The sequence below is a fragment of the Vanessa tameamea genome, chromosome 27, assembly GCF_037043105.1.
Source record: "Vanessa tameamea isolate UH-Manoa-2023 chromosome 27, ilVanTame1 primary haplotype, whole genome shotgun sequence".
Classification (NCBI taxonomy): Eukaryota; Metazoa; Arthropoda; class Insecta; order Lepidoptera; family Nymphalidae; genus Vanessa; species Vanessa tameamea.
In genome coordinates this window covers 6,836,608-6,851,117 of record NC_087335.1, presented here as the reverse complement: position 1 = coordinate 6,851,117, position 14,510 = coordinate 6,836,608, and the positions used below count along the sequence as shown (strand labels likewise).

General features: G+C 28.9%; 3 protein-coding genes across 4 annotated transcripts in view; 1 reads left to right on the top strand and 2 right to left on the bottom strand.

The window, feature by feature from the left end:
* Positions 1 to 5,101, bottom strand: part of LOC113391955 (heterogeneous nuclear ribonucleoprotein L) — a 385,528-nt gene extending 380,427 nt beyond the window's left edge. Inside the window, exon 1 of one of the 2 annotated variants that reach the window (XM_064219358.1) lies at positions 4,928 to 5,101. In XM_064219358.1, coding sequence (XP_064075428.1) covers positions 4,928 to 4,990 — 63 coding nt within the window. In that variant the 5' untranslated portion in view covers positions 4,991 to 5,101. The remainder of the gene's footprint in view (positions 1 to 4,927) is intronic. The other variant, XM_064219359.1, reaches the window with a different exon arrangement.
* Positions 5,102 to 6,871: 1,770 nt separating this feature from the next.
* On the bottom strand, positions 6,872 to 8,889 carry LOC113391964 (adrenodoxin-like protein 1, mitochondrial). Its single transcript, XM_026628127.2, has 5 exons — positions 8,680 to 8,889; positions 8,541 to 8,592; positions 8,231 to 8,337; positions 7,881 to 8,021; positions 6,872 to 7,192 (listed from the first exon to the last, which is right to left on the bottom strand). The coding sequence occupies exons 1-5, from the start codon at positions 8,780 to 8,782 to the stop codon at positions 7,089 to 7,091; spliced, it is 507 nt and encodes a 168-aa protein (XP_026483912.2). The 5' UTR covers positions 8,783 to 8,889; the 3' UTR covers positions 6,872 to 7,088.
* Positions 8,890 to 9,114: 225 nt separating this feature from the next.
* On the top strand, positions 9,115 to 13,513 carry LOC113391950 (zinc finger protein 845-like). Its single transcript, XM_026628104.2, has 3 exons — positions 9,115 to 9,337; positions 10,456 to 10,775; positions 11,404 to 13,513. The coding sequence occupies exons 2-3, from the start codon at positions 10,476 to 10,478 to the stop codon at positions 13,420 to 13,422; spliced, it is 2,319 nt and encodes a 772-aa protein (XP_026483889.1). The 5' UTR covers positions 9,115 to 9,337; positions 10,456 to 10,475; the 3' UTR covers positions 13,423 to 13,513.
* The last annotated feature ends 997 nt before the right edge of the window (positions 13,514 to 14,510 follow it).

Genomic DNA, 14,510 nt, shown 5'->3' with positions numbered 1-14,510 from the left:
CTGTTAAGATTCACGTGTTCCATGAGCAGAGGCTTATCATACTTAAGATTAAACAAACGTTTAATATCCGAGAAATATTATTTGTGTAGAGCATTTAGTTAAATCAACAAACTGCCTATACATTGGTAACCTAAATCCGTGTCTATTAGCTAAATGGATTTCAATTTCTGTGAAGATTTCTTGGCATTTCGTCATGTTTTCATACGATTTGCTGTTATTGTATGGTGTTTGCAAATTTATGGGTAATTTTCGTGATATGCACACTATACACGGTAAATTACTGTACTATGTACATAATTACGAAATTAAATTAGCCTTAAATATATTAGAAGCGACTTAGTATTTAATAAGGGACGATGGGTCTGATGACGAGTAAAAGCCGATACCTTTAAACGGTAAAAGTACATTCATAGAAAACAAATTATTATAAATTATTTACAGTGCTTCTAAAACATTAACAACAATACAAATTACACGAAACAATAAAAATATTTCGTACGAGATTAAGTGCTAACAAAATTCAGGCATCAAAGAAAATTGAAGTATGTAATATACGTTTAGAAATCTTAGTGCCAAGTTCCATTAAAACCAGTCCAATATATTTGTAATTGAGCAACAAACAAACGTCAAAACATTCCAATTTATTTATATTCATATCCCTTAACATTTGTCTATCAATCGTACTAAATCCCATGACGTACGAAGATAGATAAACGTTTAACATCTTACTGGCATGCTCTGAATAGTTAGCGTATTCAGCTATATATAAATAAAACAAACTACAGAGAAATACTTATCATCTATACAAAATTCAGACTATGCAAAGGCAAAGGCAAAACAGTTCAGAACTTAATTCTCCTCTGTTTGTCAAGCGATTTTCTTTTTTTTGTTTGGACTGTCTATGGCTGCAGCTTTAATGTTATCGATAAGAAATTGAAAATACGAGTAAAAATAATTAATCAAAACATGCATTTTCAATAACGATTATGGTCAAATTTCGTCCAATATAATACTTGTTTCGTTGAAACTTGGTGTAGTATTTGCGTATACTTGGGGGTCGACATATACCTACATACAATTTATCTCGGATTATAAACTTTGGATTTTAGCGACTCGCCTCGATTTGGTGCAATGTATTAATACTGAATTATTACATTATAAAAATATAATTTATTATCTATAGCACTCAGGAACAATGTAGCTTCCTATGAAAGTTTTTTTTTAGAATTAGAATGTTACAAAGTTTACCCCCCACATAAAAAAAAAATCTCTTTATAATATAATATAAGTAAATACGTAATAAGTGTAGATAATACTGTAAATGTATTTAATATTTTCTACCAACAACAATCAAATTAATTCATAAAAATAAATAAGTATTCAATACTTAAGTCTTTCAACATCGGTCCACAAAATTGATTTAATTTAAATAAATGAACAAAAAAAAACCTAAAGCTTTTTATATATATTTTTAGACCGCAGGTATGTCTAAGTCTAAATAGAAAACTATTCGTCCAATAGTATTACACCTCATCTTGGCACAGCGCTGGCCACGCCTCCTAGTACACTTACATGAATCAGAGATGACGAATTAGCATCTTCAAAGCAAAGGGATAGCGCGTTTAAATACTAACTGTCTTAATCGTTCCGAATTAATCTTTACATTATTCAAAGCTATTTATTTGTTCCAAATCGCTGAAGCTGTTTGTTTAATTAAATTTATGGAATTAAAGAACGCGGCAAACGAAAACCGCCGCCGTGAAAATCCTCCCTGTCTAATTTCTACATATAAATGTTGAATAAGGAAACGGGTAATTTCTGAATGTGAAATAAACTGCATTTGGTGCAAGTGCTTCTGGATAGTAGGACCAACTTACGTATATTCCCGCCATATTTTTTGTGTTCTAGTTGGAAGGGTGAGTGAGCCAGCGTAACAGCGCACAAGGGACATAACATCTGAGATCCAGTAGTTGATGGGGTTTCCTAGTCCAATCCACTTCCATACACAGTGATGAGTATTTTATATTTCGCAGAACTGATTAATTAAAACGAAGTGAAATATGATGACTTTGTTTGCCGTCTATAGCTGGAATTCTCACCTTTTGGTTCCGATTTCAAGTGTCCTTTCCATATTTCATGATACCCTAACTAAATTTCAATATAAAGAATTACACTATTCATATAATAATTAATCCGAAACTAATGATCGTAATAATAATAATCATCTTTGATTTTATAGAGCAGGCAGTAATCTTACCAGTAAGATCAAAATTTCAACAAATTGTTTAATCAATTAAGTTCTAATTAATAAGAAATTGTTGGTTACACATCTACGTGTAGGAATTTTTTGTCGGCTTTGGTGCTTTAGTAGGTCTGATATAAAATTTTTGTTTCTCATTGATTTACAATCGACGTATATTTTTAATCTACATATGAAAAAAAAAATATTAATCACAAAAAATTCACCGTTTATGTAAATAGCAATCGGATGTAAGGTGCTGTCGTGTAATCGCGTGGAGATGCTAATAGTTAGACTTCCGCTGACAGTCTCGCCACACGGAATAATTATGTAACTTTTTTTTTTTGATGATTTTTCACTACATATATGTCGTGCTGTTTTACCGAGAAACCTTTATCTTTTTTTTTCTTTGTTCCAAATCCCATCACTAATTACACTATGGATTTTAATAAAAGCGTTTCATTTTTTCCTTCTCTCTCGTAAAGCTCATAATCTCAGTCAGCTTACTCAAGGCTAATGTAGAATATTTTACTATAACATTTTGTTAAAATAACTTTTATAAATTGTATTATAAACACATCTACGATATTCATGATTCATTGATTTTCTTCACCAACAATAGACTGGCTTAGCGTAAAGCGATTATTAATCATTCCATATTGTTCTTCAACAACAGACCTAATCGTTTCAGATCTGGTCTCTAGATCGTAAAATTACTAAGTTCAGACTACCGTTTATCGATATTTCAGACGATTTCCCTTGGCTTATAAATTAAATTATTTAAAGATACTTTATCTATGATTCAAATTTTGTTTTGTTAACATCGAGTTGAGATTTTGAATTGGCTTCCGTAAGATGGTGTTAATAAAATATTGTATATTCCTTATACTTAGTTTACTCAACAGAGTTAGACAAATTTTTCACGTTTATTAATGGGTATAGAATATTTTTAACACCGATTAAAATAGAGTTGTTTAAAATTAATTTTATTATGATTGGATATTATGCTCAATTAATTTATTTAATGGTCATTAATTCATTAATATTTATGAATTTTATAACTATAATTTTATAATATAAATAAGATTTAAAATAATTTAATTCATCAATCTCGTTAGAGTTATTATAAATTTGTATAAAACGGAATAAGTAAAATAATATTTCACTATACTGAATCCGCGCCTTACATAATATAAGCAGCCGATATTAGGTTGAATTCGTTTGAATATTTTCTTGATCCACTAAAATATTTTCAACTTAAAAATGTATTTATCGTCGTTAGTGTTCAATGGTTCGAATTTGTGTAATTTGTATGTATACAATATTTCGCAATTCGTTTTTATCAGAAAAACAGTCACGTCATATTTTACGAATGAACGCTTTATGAATGAACGAAAATGTTCGTTAAAATATGTACTAATAAAAACGCGCGAATTAACAAGTACTCGTTCTGAATAAGCAGAATTTTTCCTGTGATTTACAATTTATATTATGCCAAATTCCGTAGATAAGACATAAGTAATTAAAATATCCTTAGTAATCTTCAGATTATTATATATTTAAATAAATCAAATATCCATTTAAAGAATAGGAAACGACATTTTCAGTTTAAAAAGTGTGCGACTTTTTTTTAAAAGTATTTCGATTAAAAATATTTTGCATTACAACTTAAATAAATCATTTAAGTTGGTGGTAGATTTTTGACAATCAATAAGCAAGTGTAAACACTTCTATATTGAATAAAGATTTTTGATTTGATTTGATTTGATTTATGAGTACTTATATGAACTAGTTAGAATTTAGGCTTTTTAATAACATTTTAACTAGTTTTTCTTGAATTTACTTATTTTAATTGTGAATGTATATAATTATGATAAATGTATAAATTCAAGTAAAGTTACGAATTTTAAAATATTTATTTATGTATGGTTAATCATAGTTACTTTGGTCAAATCTCCGATTCGAAAATGGTAATATCGTTATATATAGTTAAATTGTTAACCCGTTCTTTTGGATAAATAAATATGTACAAGGTGCATTGGAATGAAAAAGATAAACAATTATTATGACGATTTTCAAAGTTATCTAGAATCAAATATGTTATACGCGCGATAAAAATATATCACAATGAATACAGAATAATACTTTTTCTACAATCGATTTACCTATTTAAAAGTTTGTACATAAAATTATTGAATTTCCAATTGTTGACAAGGACGTAACATATAGAAACTTTTTGTAATATTTCAAATAAAACTGGTCATTGTTATCGGTTTACGAAATTACGAGAATTTTTCCCGCCCGGAACGCCAGACCTAATGACCGAGGCATGTCAATCACAATAATTGACAGTCCGGCATCCAGCTATTTTCGTACACACAGACGAGAAATGTTAAATGTTTTAAAGAACTTTATAGTGGTATCAACTATCGATACTAAATTACCTAAACTTTGTCATGTGTCAATGTTGTAACCTCAAATACTACAAAATCAACAACATAACGTGGATATGACAACATGTAAACTCGCTGAATAATAGACTACTAACCTTGTCATACGTTATTTAACGTTAGGCGTAAATATACAAACGTTATCGGTATATATATGGCAAAACATGACGGTGGAATCGGACAAAACACGGCCATTTTCATCCTTATAAAAAGTAGAAGTTTATTTTTTAAAACATACCCTCTCTACGTCCAGGTCGGTTCCTAAGCACAGTCTCTTGCCACTACCACCGTTGTAAGCCATTGTACACCACAATAAAAACACAAATCACACCGAAACGCGTTTGACAGCGAACGAACACGAGTAATCCACCTCCTCCAGAGGTTGCGAGTAGACTGAAAGAACGAATGGGTTGAAACAAGCATCGAATGAATGGAACGACGACGCGGCGCCAAGCGCTTTTACCATAGACAATTATTGTCATGTTTGTTAGTTTTTTGCCATAGAAATAACCAGAAACAAAATAGAAATATTTTAGTATTTTGGCAACTACAAAGTTGCCGGTTACAAGATGTTATTTTACTTTAATGTTATTGTATAAATATGCTTAAAACTACACTCTCGGAAATTTGTTACATATTTTATAAGAATATATTTTTGTAGTGCTTATAGAAACTAATATTATTAATAATATTAAGTAAATAAAACATAGACCGCACTAAGAAAATGCAACAGTACCAAGATTTTATTTACATTTTGATTGATTAAGCACACTCAATATTATGTGAATATTAAAAATGAAGATATTATTATAAAAGTATTAAGAGTGAAACAATTTTATGCAATTCTAATATTAACTAGTTCTATAAAAAAAGTTAAAATGATTTCTTCGTATATAGAATAATAACGGAATAATAATTACATAATTATAATATATTTTAGCTTACGACACTTCCACATCTTAGTTTACTTTTTTCTTGCTACGCATATAATTATTTATCAATGAATTTTATACTCGAAATTTAAACTACAGAGTACATGGTAGCTTATTTGAAATTTATTTCGATAGTAATAAAAATTAAGGCAAGTTATGATATCTGAAAATTTAAAAACTAGGAAATTTTTGACGATGGCAAGCATTTGGCAATCTTTCTTTTAACTGTCAAAAGGTGATTGAACCTTGATTCCTTAACCTAAGTTTATTATTTTTATAAATAATCCTGCCATTACGCTGTAACTTTCTTAAAAACACAAAATCAATATTGAGTTTTTATTCTGATGTTGAGATAGAATATTGTGAAGGAAATAAAAATTACCAATTAAGTGATAATATTTGCGTGAACCAGTATTTTTTTACTTTTCAGGGTCAAAATAAAGATATTTCTGTCAATAAAAAACGTTGAAATTAAAAATTTTAAAGTTGTAATTAATAAATCAATTAGAACCAGATGATTGAATTTGAAATTGAATAGAAAAATTCGTGTTAGAAATTTATACATTAAAATGTATTGGGATTGCTAGGGATTTTTAAATATAATTCTTATTAACTACTTGTTAACAACTTCGCTCAATAATAGTTATTCTGATAATGTTATAACAATATGGTTATATTGTGATGCAAGTACAAAGGATATAGCATTTTATTTCCCATGGTTGGTGCATTGATAATGTACAGTGGGATTGGGACAATATATTTTTAAGTGACAATGTCTATGGGCAGGGGTCACCTTACAGTGCCCTAGTCTGCTTACCTATTTTTGATGATAAAAAGCTTATAATTATAATAATAATGATTGTCGGTGCATATGTTTGTCAAACATCGAATTGTTTTTTATCCATAAACTCTTAGTATATTGTATCTGTGTGTTAAATATGTAGATATCCAACATAGGACAACACAATACATGTTCTGTAAATAAGTTCACATGATGCAATGTTGTTTTATTATGTAATGCAACTTATCAAACTTTAATATTTGAGAATGAATACAGATAAATAATTGACCTTGTTTATGATTTTGATGTTTTTTTTTTATTTTAATGCTGTGATCTGCATTAAGAATTCATTTAAGTACTTAACAATATATCATTTTGGTTTGTAACTAAGTCAAGAGTCTTGAGTCTTTTACAAATCGATATTTTTTTTTTTAATGTAAATAATATTTGAATAAATAATGAAAAACTATTTTTAAATTTAAATCTTTTATTTACACTACTTAACTTTTCTTACTGTTTGTTCTAACACAAAAAAAAAACATTTATATACATATTAGGCATGTTAACGCAAAATACACTTTTTATTAAAAACAAAATAAAAATATAGTTATATTGGATTTTAAAATCATTGAATTATTTTAATCACCAAAAGTATTGAGATATTGACTCGTTAATTCTACCCTGATTTAATGAGGTGCAGGCTTGTGACCATCTACATAGAAATTACGTGTTGCCTTGGGCAATGTTAGTTCCATTCCTTCCATTTCCTTTGTTAATATGATTTGACATCCTGAAAATGTAGTTAAATTTAAGAACCATAATGTTACTAGTCTCTTAAGTAAGAATGATAAAATAAATTATCATTGTATCACATGTAATTATGAGATGATACTTACAATTAACCTTTTGGTCTAACACTAGAGTTAATGTATACAAATTTTATGTTGTAATTCTACATTTTATTAAAAACTAGGTTGTAGCCACCTGGTAGGTATCATAAATGTCGACATTGTAAATGATGGCAGTTATGTTATATTGAACACATTCCAACTTTGTTACATAACCTCAAACTTACGGAGAAATAATATATTTTTCAATGATTTTGTAAAACATGCACATTGACATATGTAGAATGCATGTCAACGCTGTCGAAAATATTACCACATACCAAAATTTAAGAAAAAAGGACCAGTTCTAATAGGAAGTGCAACACTGCATAAAAAAATTATATATGAAATATTTGTTCACTTTCTATTATTGATTATTTGACATTGAAAGAATAAGACAAATATTGTGTCACCATGCCAATGCTATAAAATGTTTATAAGGAAGTGTTTAAATGTGTATTGCTATTCTCTTAGCTGAATGAATGAATGAATTGTTCGTGTACAAGCCCTATAACACAGAACCATATGAAATGTTGTTGTATATTCATAAGAAATCCAATTTGACTTAATGATAAATCAATAGTTCCTTACCTAATCTAGAATTTTCTTTTAAAAATGGTGCCATATCTAAAAGATCATCTTCTTTCTCTTCTGGGTCTGTCAGTTTATCAAGATAGTCCGTGTTTACATACACATGACACGTGGTACAGGCTAATGATGCTTCACAAGCACCTTAGAGAAAATAGAGAAACATATTTCCAATTTGATTATTTCAGTTTATAATTAAATAGTATTATTGGCATAACTGTAGTATTATACTGATAATTCATTCATTGTTTTAGTTTTCAATTTTATCGTTGATATCAAAACAAGATGTTAAATATATTAAAACCGCAATCATGGTTTTATTGGGATATAAGATTTTGAGTAAAATGTATTACCTTCCATCTCTACACCGTATCTATGAGCCAAATACAAAACATTGTCGCCGATTTTGCCTCTTACATTTGTTTTCTTACCATCTTTATCTACATAAATAATATTTACTCTAAAATAAGAAAAAAAAAAATGTTTAATTAAAGTTTTTGGTTAATTGAAGTATATAATTCATTCAGTTCTTAATTAATTAAAATTTAAAGTAAAAAAAGAAATACATAACAAATTTTCTATAATTAAGCAAATTAATTAACATTGATAAATAACATTTTTGACAACACAAACGAATTTACGCAAATATTTAATTCAACTTACACTTCGTCCTCTGTCTTTGGATCCTGCCATTCATATTCACCATGTCTTAGTTCTGGAAAATAAATAGCATAATAAATATTTTATAATTTTAAAATATAATTTTGTAAAATATTTTAGTAATAAAAAGGGTAAACATTACGTGAGGTTAAACTAAAAAACTTCTTTTGATCATTTAACAGGCTTTGTCGTTTTACTATTTTAACAAGACGAGCTTTATGAAGGATGTTTAATATTCGAAACATTTTTCTCTCTAAACAATATCAATCATGTTATTTATAAAAGAATATAAACAAACATTTGTAAGGTTAGAAATTAGCGATAAGATTGGTAGAGTTTTGACATATTATGACATTTCTTCCTTCAAAAAGTTGAAAAGTATGACTACTATTAAGTTCTTTAATTTTATTATTTATAAATAAACAAAGAAGTAACTTCCATTTTCAGTTGAAAGTATAAGCCGTATATTGATTTTGAAGATGTATTAATAAAGTTTGTATTTTTTTTATTAATATAAAAATCACTTTATATTATATTTAAATTTAGTTGAAATCGCAGCAACACCTTATCAAATGTCATACACATTCTTGAAAAACGTCAATAATCACATCCATATTGCCCATTTTTCATAATGATTTTAAAAAATATAGTTATTGATTTTTACCACAAAGGCGTTGAGGACGAATAAGAAACATAAAATTATGATTATAGTATAGGATTTATTATAATTAAAATAAATTACGGCCATAGTATCTTATGTTGTGAATATTGGTGATAGAATTTTATTGTAGAATAATAAGGTAAGTTTTACGATCTAATGACGTGTATTTCGCAATATCACTCGTAAGATGATTTTTTGTACTTTTAGTCTTATTAAAATAAAAAATAAAAAACTTTTTATCAACTTGTTAGGTGTTATGATTCCTTTGTTATTAAAAGTGATAAGCTAATAACCATTGATATAACCAAATTATGTCCATGCTGACTTAATATAAAAATAGTATACATTCTGTTGTCTTCTTTATCTTATCTTTTTTAAAAGTTATATTAATTCACAACTGCTATTATCATTCCTTTATCAGTCTCTTTAAACAATATATTTTTATATCTAAGAAGAATCTTGTTAGGAGAATTATATGCAAATTACTTATTAGAAAAAATATTATAATATGTCCATTCTATTTATATTTTATAGTACACTTCAGCCAATTATAAAATTAATAGTTTTAAGGTCGTAAAAAAACATTTTTAAGTTGAAAATCTTGAATTGTTTTTAACAAACTTACTGTACTTCTTATAACATGAATAAAATGATAAAATGTTATAAAAAATATTTTTAAATAAAATATAAATATAACCTTACTGTATATTATTGGCTATTGATTTGATAAACAATTTCCAATTCGAGTCTGTCCAAGTTATAATAATATAATATAATGTTAACTAAATTCTCTTTTCACTATCCAATAAAATAACTGAGTTGATTAATTACCTACACAACAACAAAATATTATTTGAATTTGATATTTCATGGAATAACTATTAATGAATTTTGAGCAAAAGTTGAGTGACATTTAAAAAAATTACACCTAATATATTTTTTTACATACAAAAGTATATTTGCAAAATGAACTAGCAGTTCTCGTGTGTCAAGCACTCAAACACCCAGGCAGTATTTTGATATTATCATAAATATTTATAAAATTTATATAAAAATGAAACTCGGCAGCATCAAAACAAAAAAAATATGACCAATGAACTTGCAACAGATATTTACACACCATCCACACAAATTAAATGACCTTTACAAATTGAATATAATATTAGGTAACTATTTTTTTATGCCTGACGAATGTACATATAAGCTATAAATTGTTTTATTATTGTTGATGTAATTCGCTCTGTATTTTATTTTCAGATAAATGTAAATAATTTAAAATGTCTATAAAAGAAGAAAATGTAGATATAAAAGATATAAAAACTGAAAAACAAGATGATGTAGACAGAAAGGATCCCACATCGTTCTTACCCGAAGAGCCAATGACATATGAAATAAAAACTAAAAAGAAGAAAAAAAAGAAAAAACAAGAAGACCCATTTAAAGACATCGAAGAAAAAGTTGCATTACCGACACCGACATATTATGATCCTGTGAATGAGGTCGATCCTGAGCCAGTTTTGGATCCAGAGGTTAATATAAAGGTTGAAAATATCGAAGTTGAGTTGGATTTTAATGATGTAAGTTATTGATTTAAATAACTAGAATTTTAGGGTTTATATAAATGTTTGCTACGCTTAATAATCCTAGATAGAAGTATTCAATTTAAAGATTTGCTGAAGTTTTAATTTGCAATTATGGATGTCGTCATGTCCTATGCACATTCGAATGAAAGAAGATATTTAAAACAAAATGAAGGTTTACATATTCCATGTGACTTGCTAATAGCTCTGCTGTATAATGTGCTACGAACCATTTTTAGATATGTTTATTTATAACACAATTTAATTTTTATTTTACTTTCAAAGTTCGCCAATATTAAAAACGCCATTTATTCGCGAATCCATACTAAAAATTATAGATTTTATATTTGCGTAAATTCAATGTCAAATTAGTTTTGTCTTCCCTCTTCTATCGGTTGGAATATGCTGTATCCTAAATTTTAACTTTCCAGTCAATTGTCTTATTGAAATTAGTGGTTAAAATATATTTCAAGAATTGTACTAGAAGGAATGATTTTGGATTGTATTACACCATGGTACACCGCACAATTATTATGGCTTTAATAAGGTTTAATGAAAATACAAGTCGATTATTCCTCTTAAGTTTTACCTTTCACTTAAAGCATATATGTATTTTTATTTTCAGTTCGCCAATGATAATGGATTAATGTTAGAAGGTCCGCAAAGTGAAGATAGTCAAGAACCGGCTGTGAAAATCGAAGAACAAAATCATGAAGCAGTGTTATTAACATTTGAAAGTATAATTAATGATAAAAGCGTCATCGGTTTTGGACCAGTCGCAGCTCCAGCTCCAAATTACGTGTGCAAAGTTTGTCATCTAGTCTTTCAATCGACAAAAACGCTTAGAATGCATCAGAAAAGAAAACACAAAGTGTTTAGGAAATCCTTCAAATATATTTGTCATTATTGCTCAATGTCATACGAACAGAAAAATAGTCTCGTTGCCCATATTAAAAGGAAACATGGACCAGATTCAGTGAATGATGACGGTGAAGAGAGAACATGTGATGTTTGTGCGTTAGTGTTTAAAGGTATGACGAGGTTACGTATGCATATGCGGAGAAAACATGGATCTTTTGAAGAGTCGTTCAAACACGTGTGCGAGGATTGTGGACTGACGTACGACAAATACAGAAGCTTAATTGTACATATACAGAGGAAGCATTCGAATGAAAAAAAACCAGTTCTAGACCAATGGTACAATTGTCCATTCTGCCCTAAAGTCTTCACAAAAAGAGAAACATACGCGAGACACGTACAAAGAAAGCATCGTGTGAACGACGATGAAGATGAAAAACCTGACGATGAAACAGAAAACCTCTTGAAAAATTGCAAGAACGAAGAGACGGGCGAAATAACGTGTAAAGAATGTCCTCTAGTCTTTTCCTCGCTCAATTATCTTAAACTTCACATGAGAAGAAAGCACAATGCGTTAAAGGAAGATTTTCGTTTAAAATGTAGAATCTGCAATTTGTCGTACGACAAAATTGAAAGCTTAAAACGTCATATACGAAGAAAACACGATAAGGGTTCTTATTGTGACGTTTGCGATAAACAATTCGAAACTAGGGATATGTATCTGAATCATTCACACAAGAGAATGATACAGGAATGTAACATTTGTGGACTAGTATTCGCATCTCAGGGTGGGTTGTGCAAACATTTGCGGTGTACGCATAAAATACAATCACCGAAAACAATTGTCTGTACTTTGTGTAACGAAACGTTTCACGATAAACGACAATTGAAGCCACATTATATGAAGGTGCATTTGAAAGTTTCGTACACGTGCAATTTCTGCAAGAAGATATTTAAAGCGAAAGAGAGTTATAGGCGTCATGTGCTCTTAAAACATCCATCAAGTAAACCGAAAAGTGATAATCAGAATTGCGATCAGTGCGATGAAACATTCTCGGACGAATTTGAATTATGTCGTCACATAAACATCGCACACGGTAAATCGCAAACCGGAGAAATGGGACCCCTATCTTTGATAGAAATCAAAAAGGAAGAAGTCGAAATTCCAGACACCTTCCAATGCTCAAAATGTCCCGAAAATTATGCAAATTGGGAGCAGTTAAAACTGCATTATGAACAGAATCATCAAATAGTACCTGAAACTCAATGCCAAGTTTGCGGTGAACTGATACCGGGTAACGAACTGCAGAAGCATTTAAAAACACTACACACGGATACAACGGTTCAGTGTAAATATTGTGAATTCGAAACGAGTAATCGTGCCAGTATGACACAACACATGTTGCGTCACAAAAACGCGACTACCCTTAACTGTGATTTTCCCGGTTGTAAATACAAGACGTTCTACGAAGATGCAATGGATAAACACAAGAGGAAGCATGCTGATCAGGGTGTTAAACTCCAGTGTTCCCAATGTCCGTTTCAAACGATGAACAAGTATATACTAAAATATCACGAAGAGGCCCACGTTACGGGGAAGAAAAGGTATTCCTGTGATCAATGCGATTACGCAACTATATTGCCAGCGAACTTAGTTCAACACAAATATAAACATTCCTCCGAGAAGAGGTTCAAATGTGAAGTTTGTCCATTCGCAACAAAGTACAATACGTCGTTACGTTTCCATGTTAAGAAGAAACATTGTGATCTCCCAACATTCAGTTAAATGTTAATGTTTTTTGAAAATTTAAATAATATTTGGTGTTATGTCTTTATAAATTTGATTTATTAAAACAAAAATAATTATATGCTCAGTTTTTTAATTTTTTTTTAATGTTTGGATTACCAAATATATATCTGCCTTTACTAGCGATGTTTTTGTGTTCGTTTTCTATGATGGCGTCGATATACGTGATAACTTTCTTTGAGTTGCTTTGATTACTTTTTTCTGGGTAATTGCTACCGGAGAATCTTAATAGATATTATATCTATGTTAACCTAAATCGTAAACAGCCTTCCCTCTCAATCATCAAAACAATTAGGAGTGATATTACAAAATTAATACGACACCTACATATAGCTACAATTTGAAATACCTACATAACATGTTCGAAAAAAAAAACTATTATAATATCAAATTGATTATTATATATTTTTAAATCTACACACATATTTGAAATTAAAAGCAAAAACATTAAATCGATTTTATATTTTCAGTATCAACTACATCTTATTTATATCAAACTACATCGTTAACCGAATAAATACTTATGCAATTATAAAGTTACTGGTTACTGAAGAACATATTTTATTTTATTTTTTATTCAGAATTACCTATCAACATTGAAACCCTTCCATCAAATTGGTATACCGCGCCGAGCGCTCACAAAATGATGATGTATTGCTAGTCGTCGCGTGCTACACACCCATACGCATAGCTATTTTCTACATAATCATTTGAATATAATGTTAATATATCTTATGTTATTATATAATTGTTTCATTATTTAAAAAAACTGCATTTAAATACAGAGTAAATATTAATTGCGTAGGAAAGCTAAAAAAATTATCAAATGTCATATTATCTTCATCAAAAGGTTTTACATAAATTGGGTACCTATAGCCTATTCCAACGGAAGTAGGAATAAATATAAACAAACCTTAGATTTACATATTTAATAACTCAGCTTTCTTGTTCGTATCTTAATAGTTAAGAGTTTATAGTAAATATATATTTATTTATAATACAACACTATTGCACTTAACCACTTATTTTATTTGCGAAATTCTGATAACAGCTTCGTCGATTTTCAA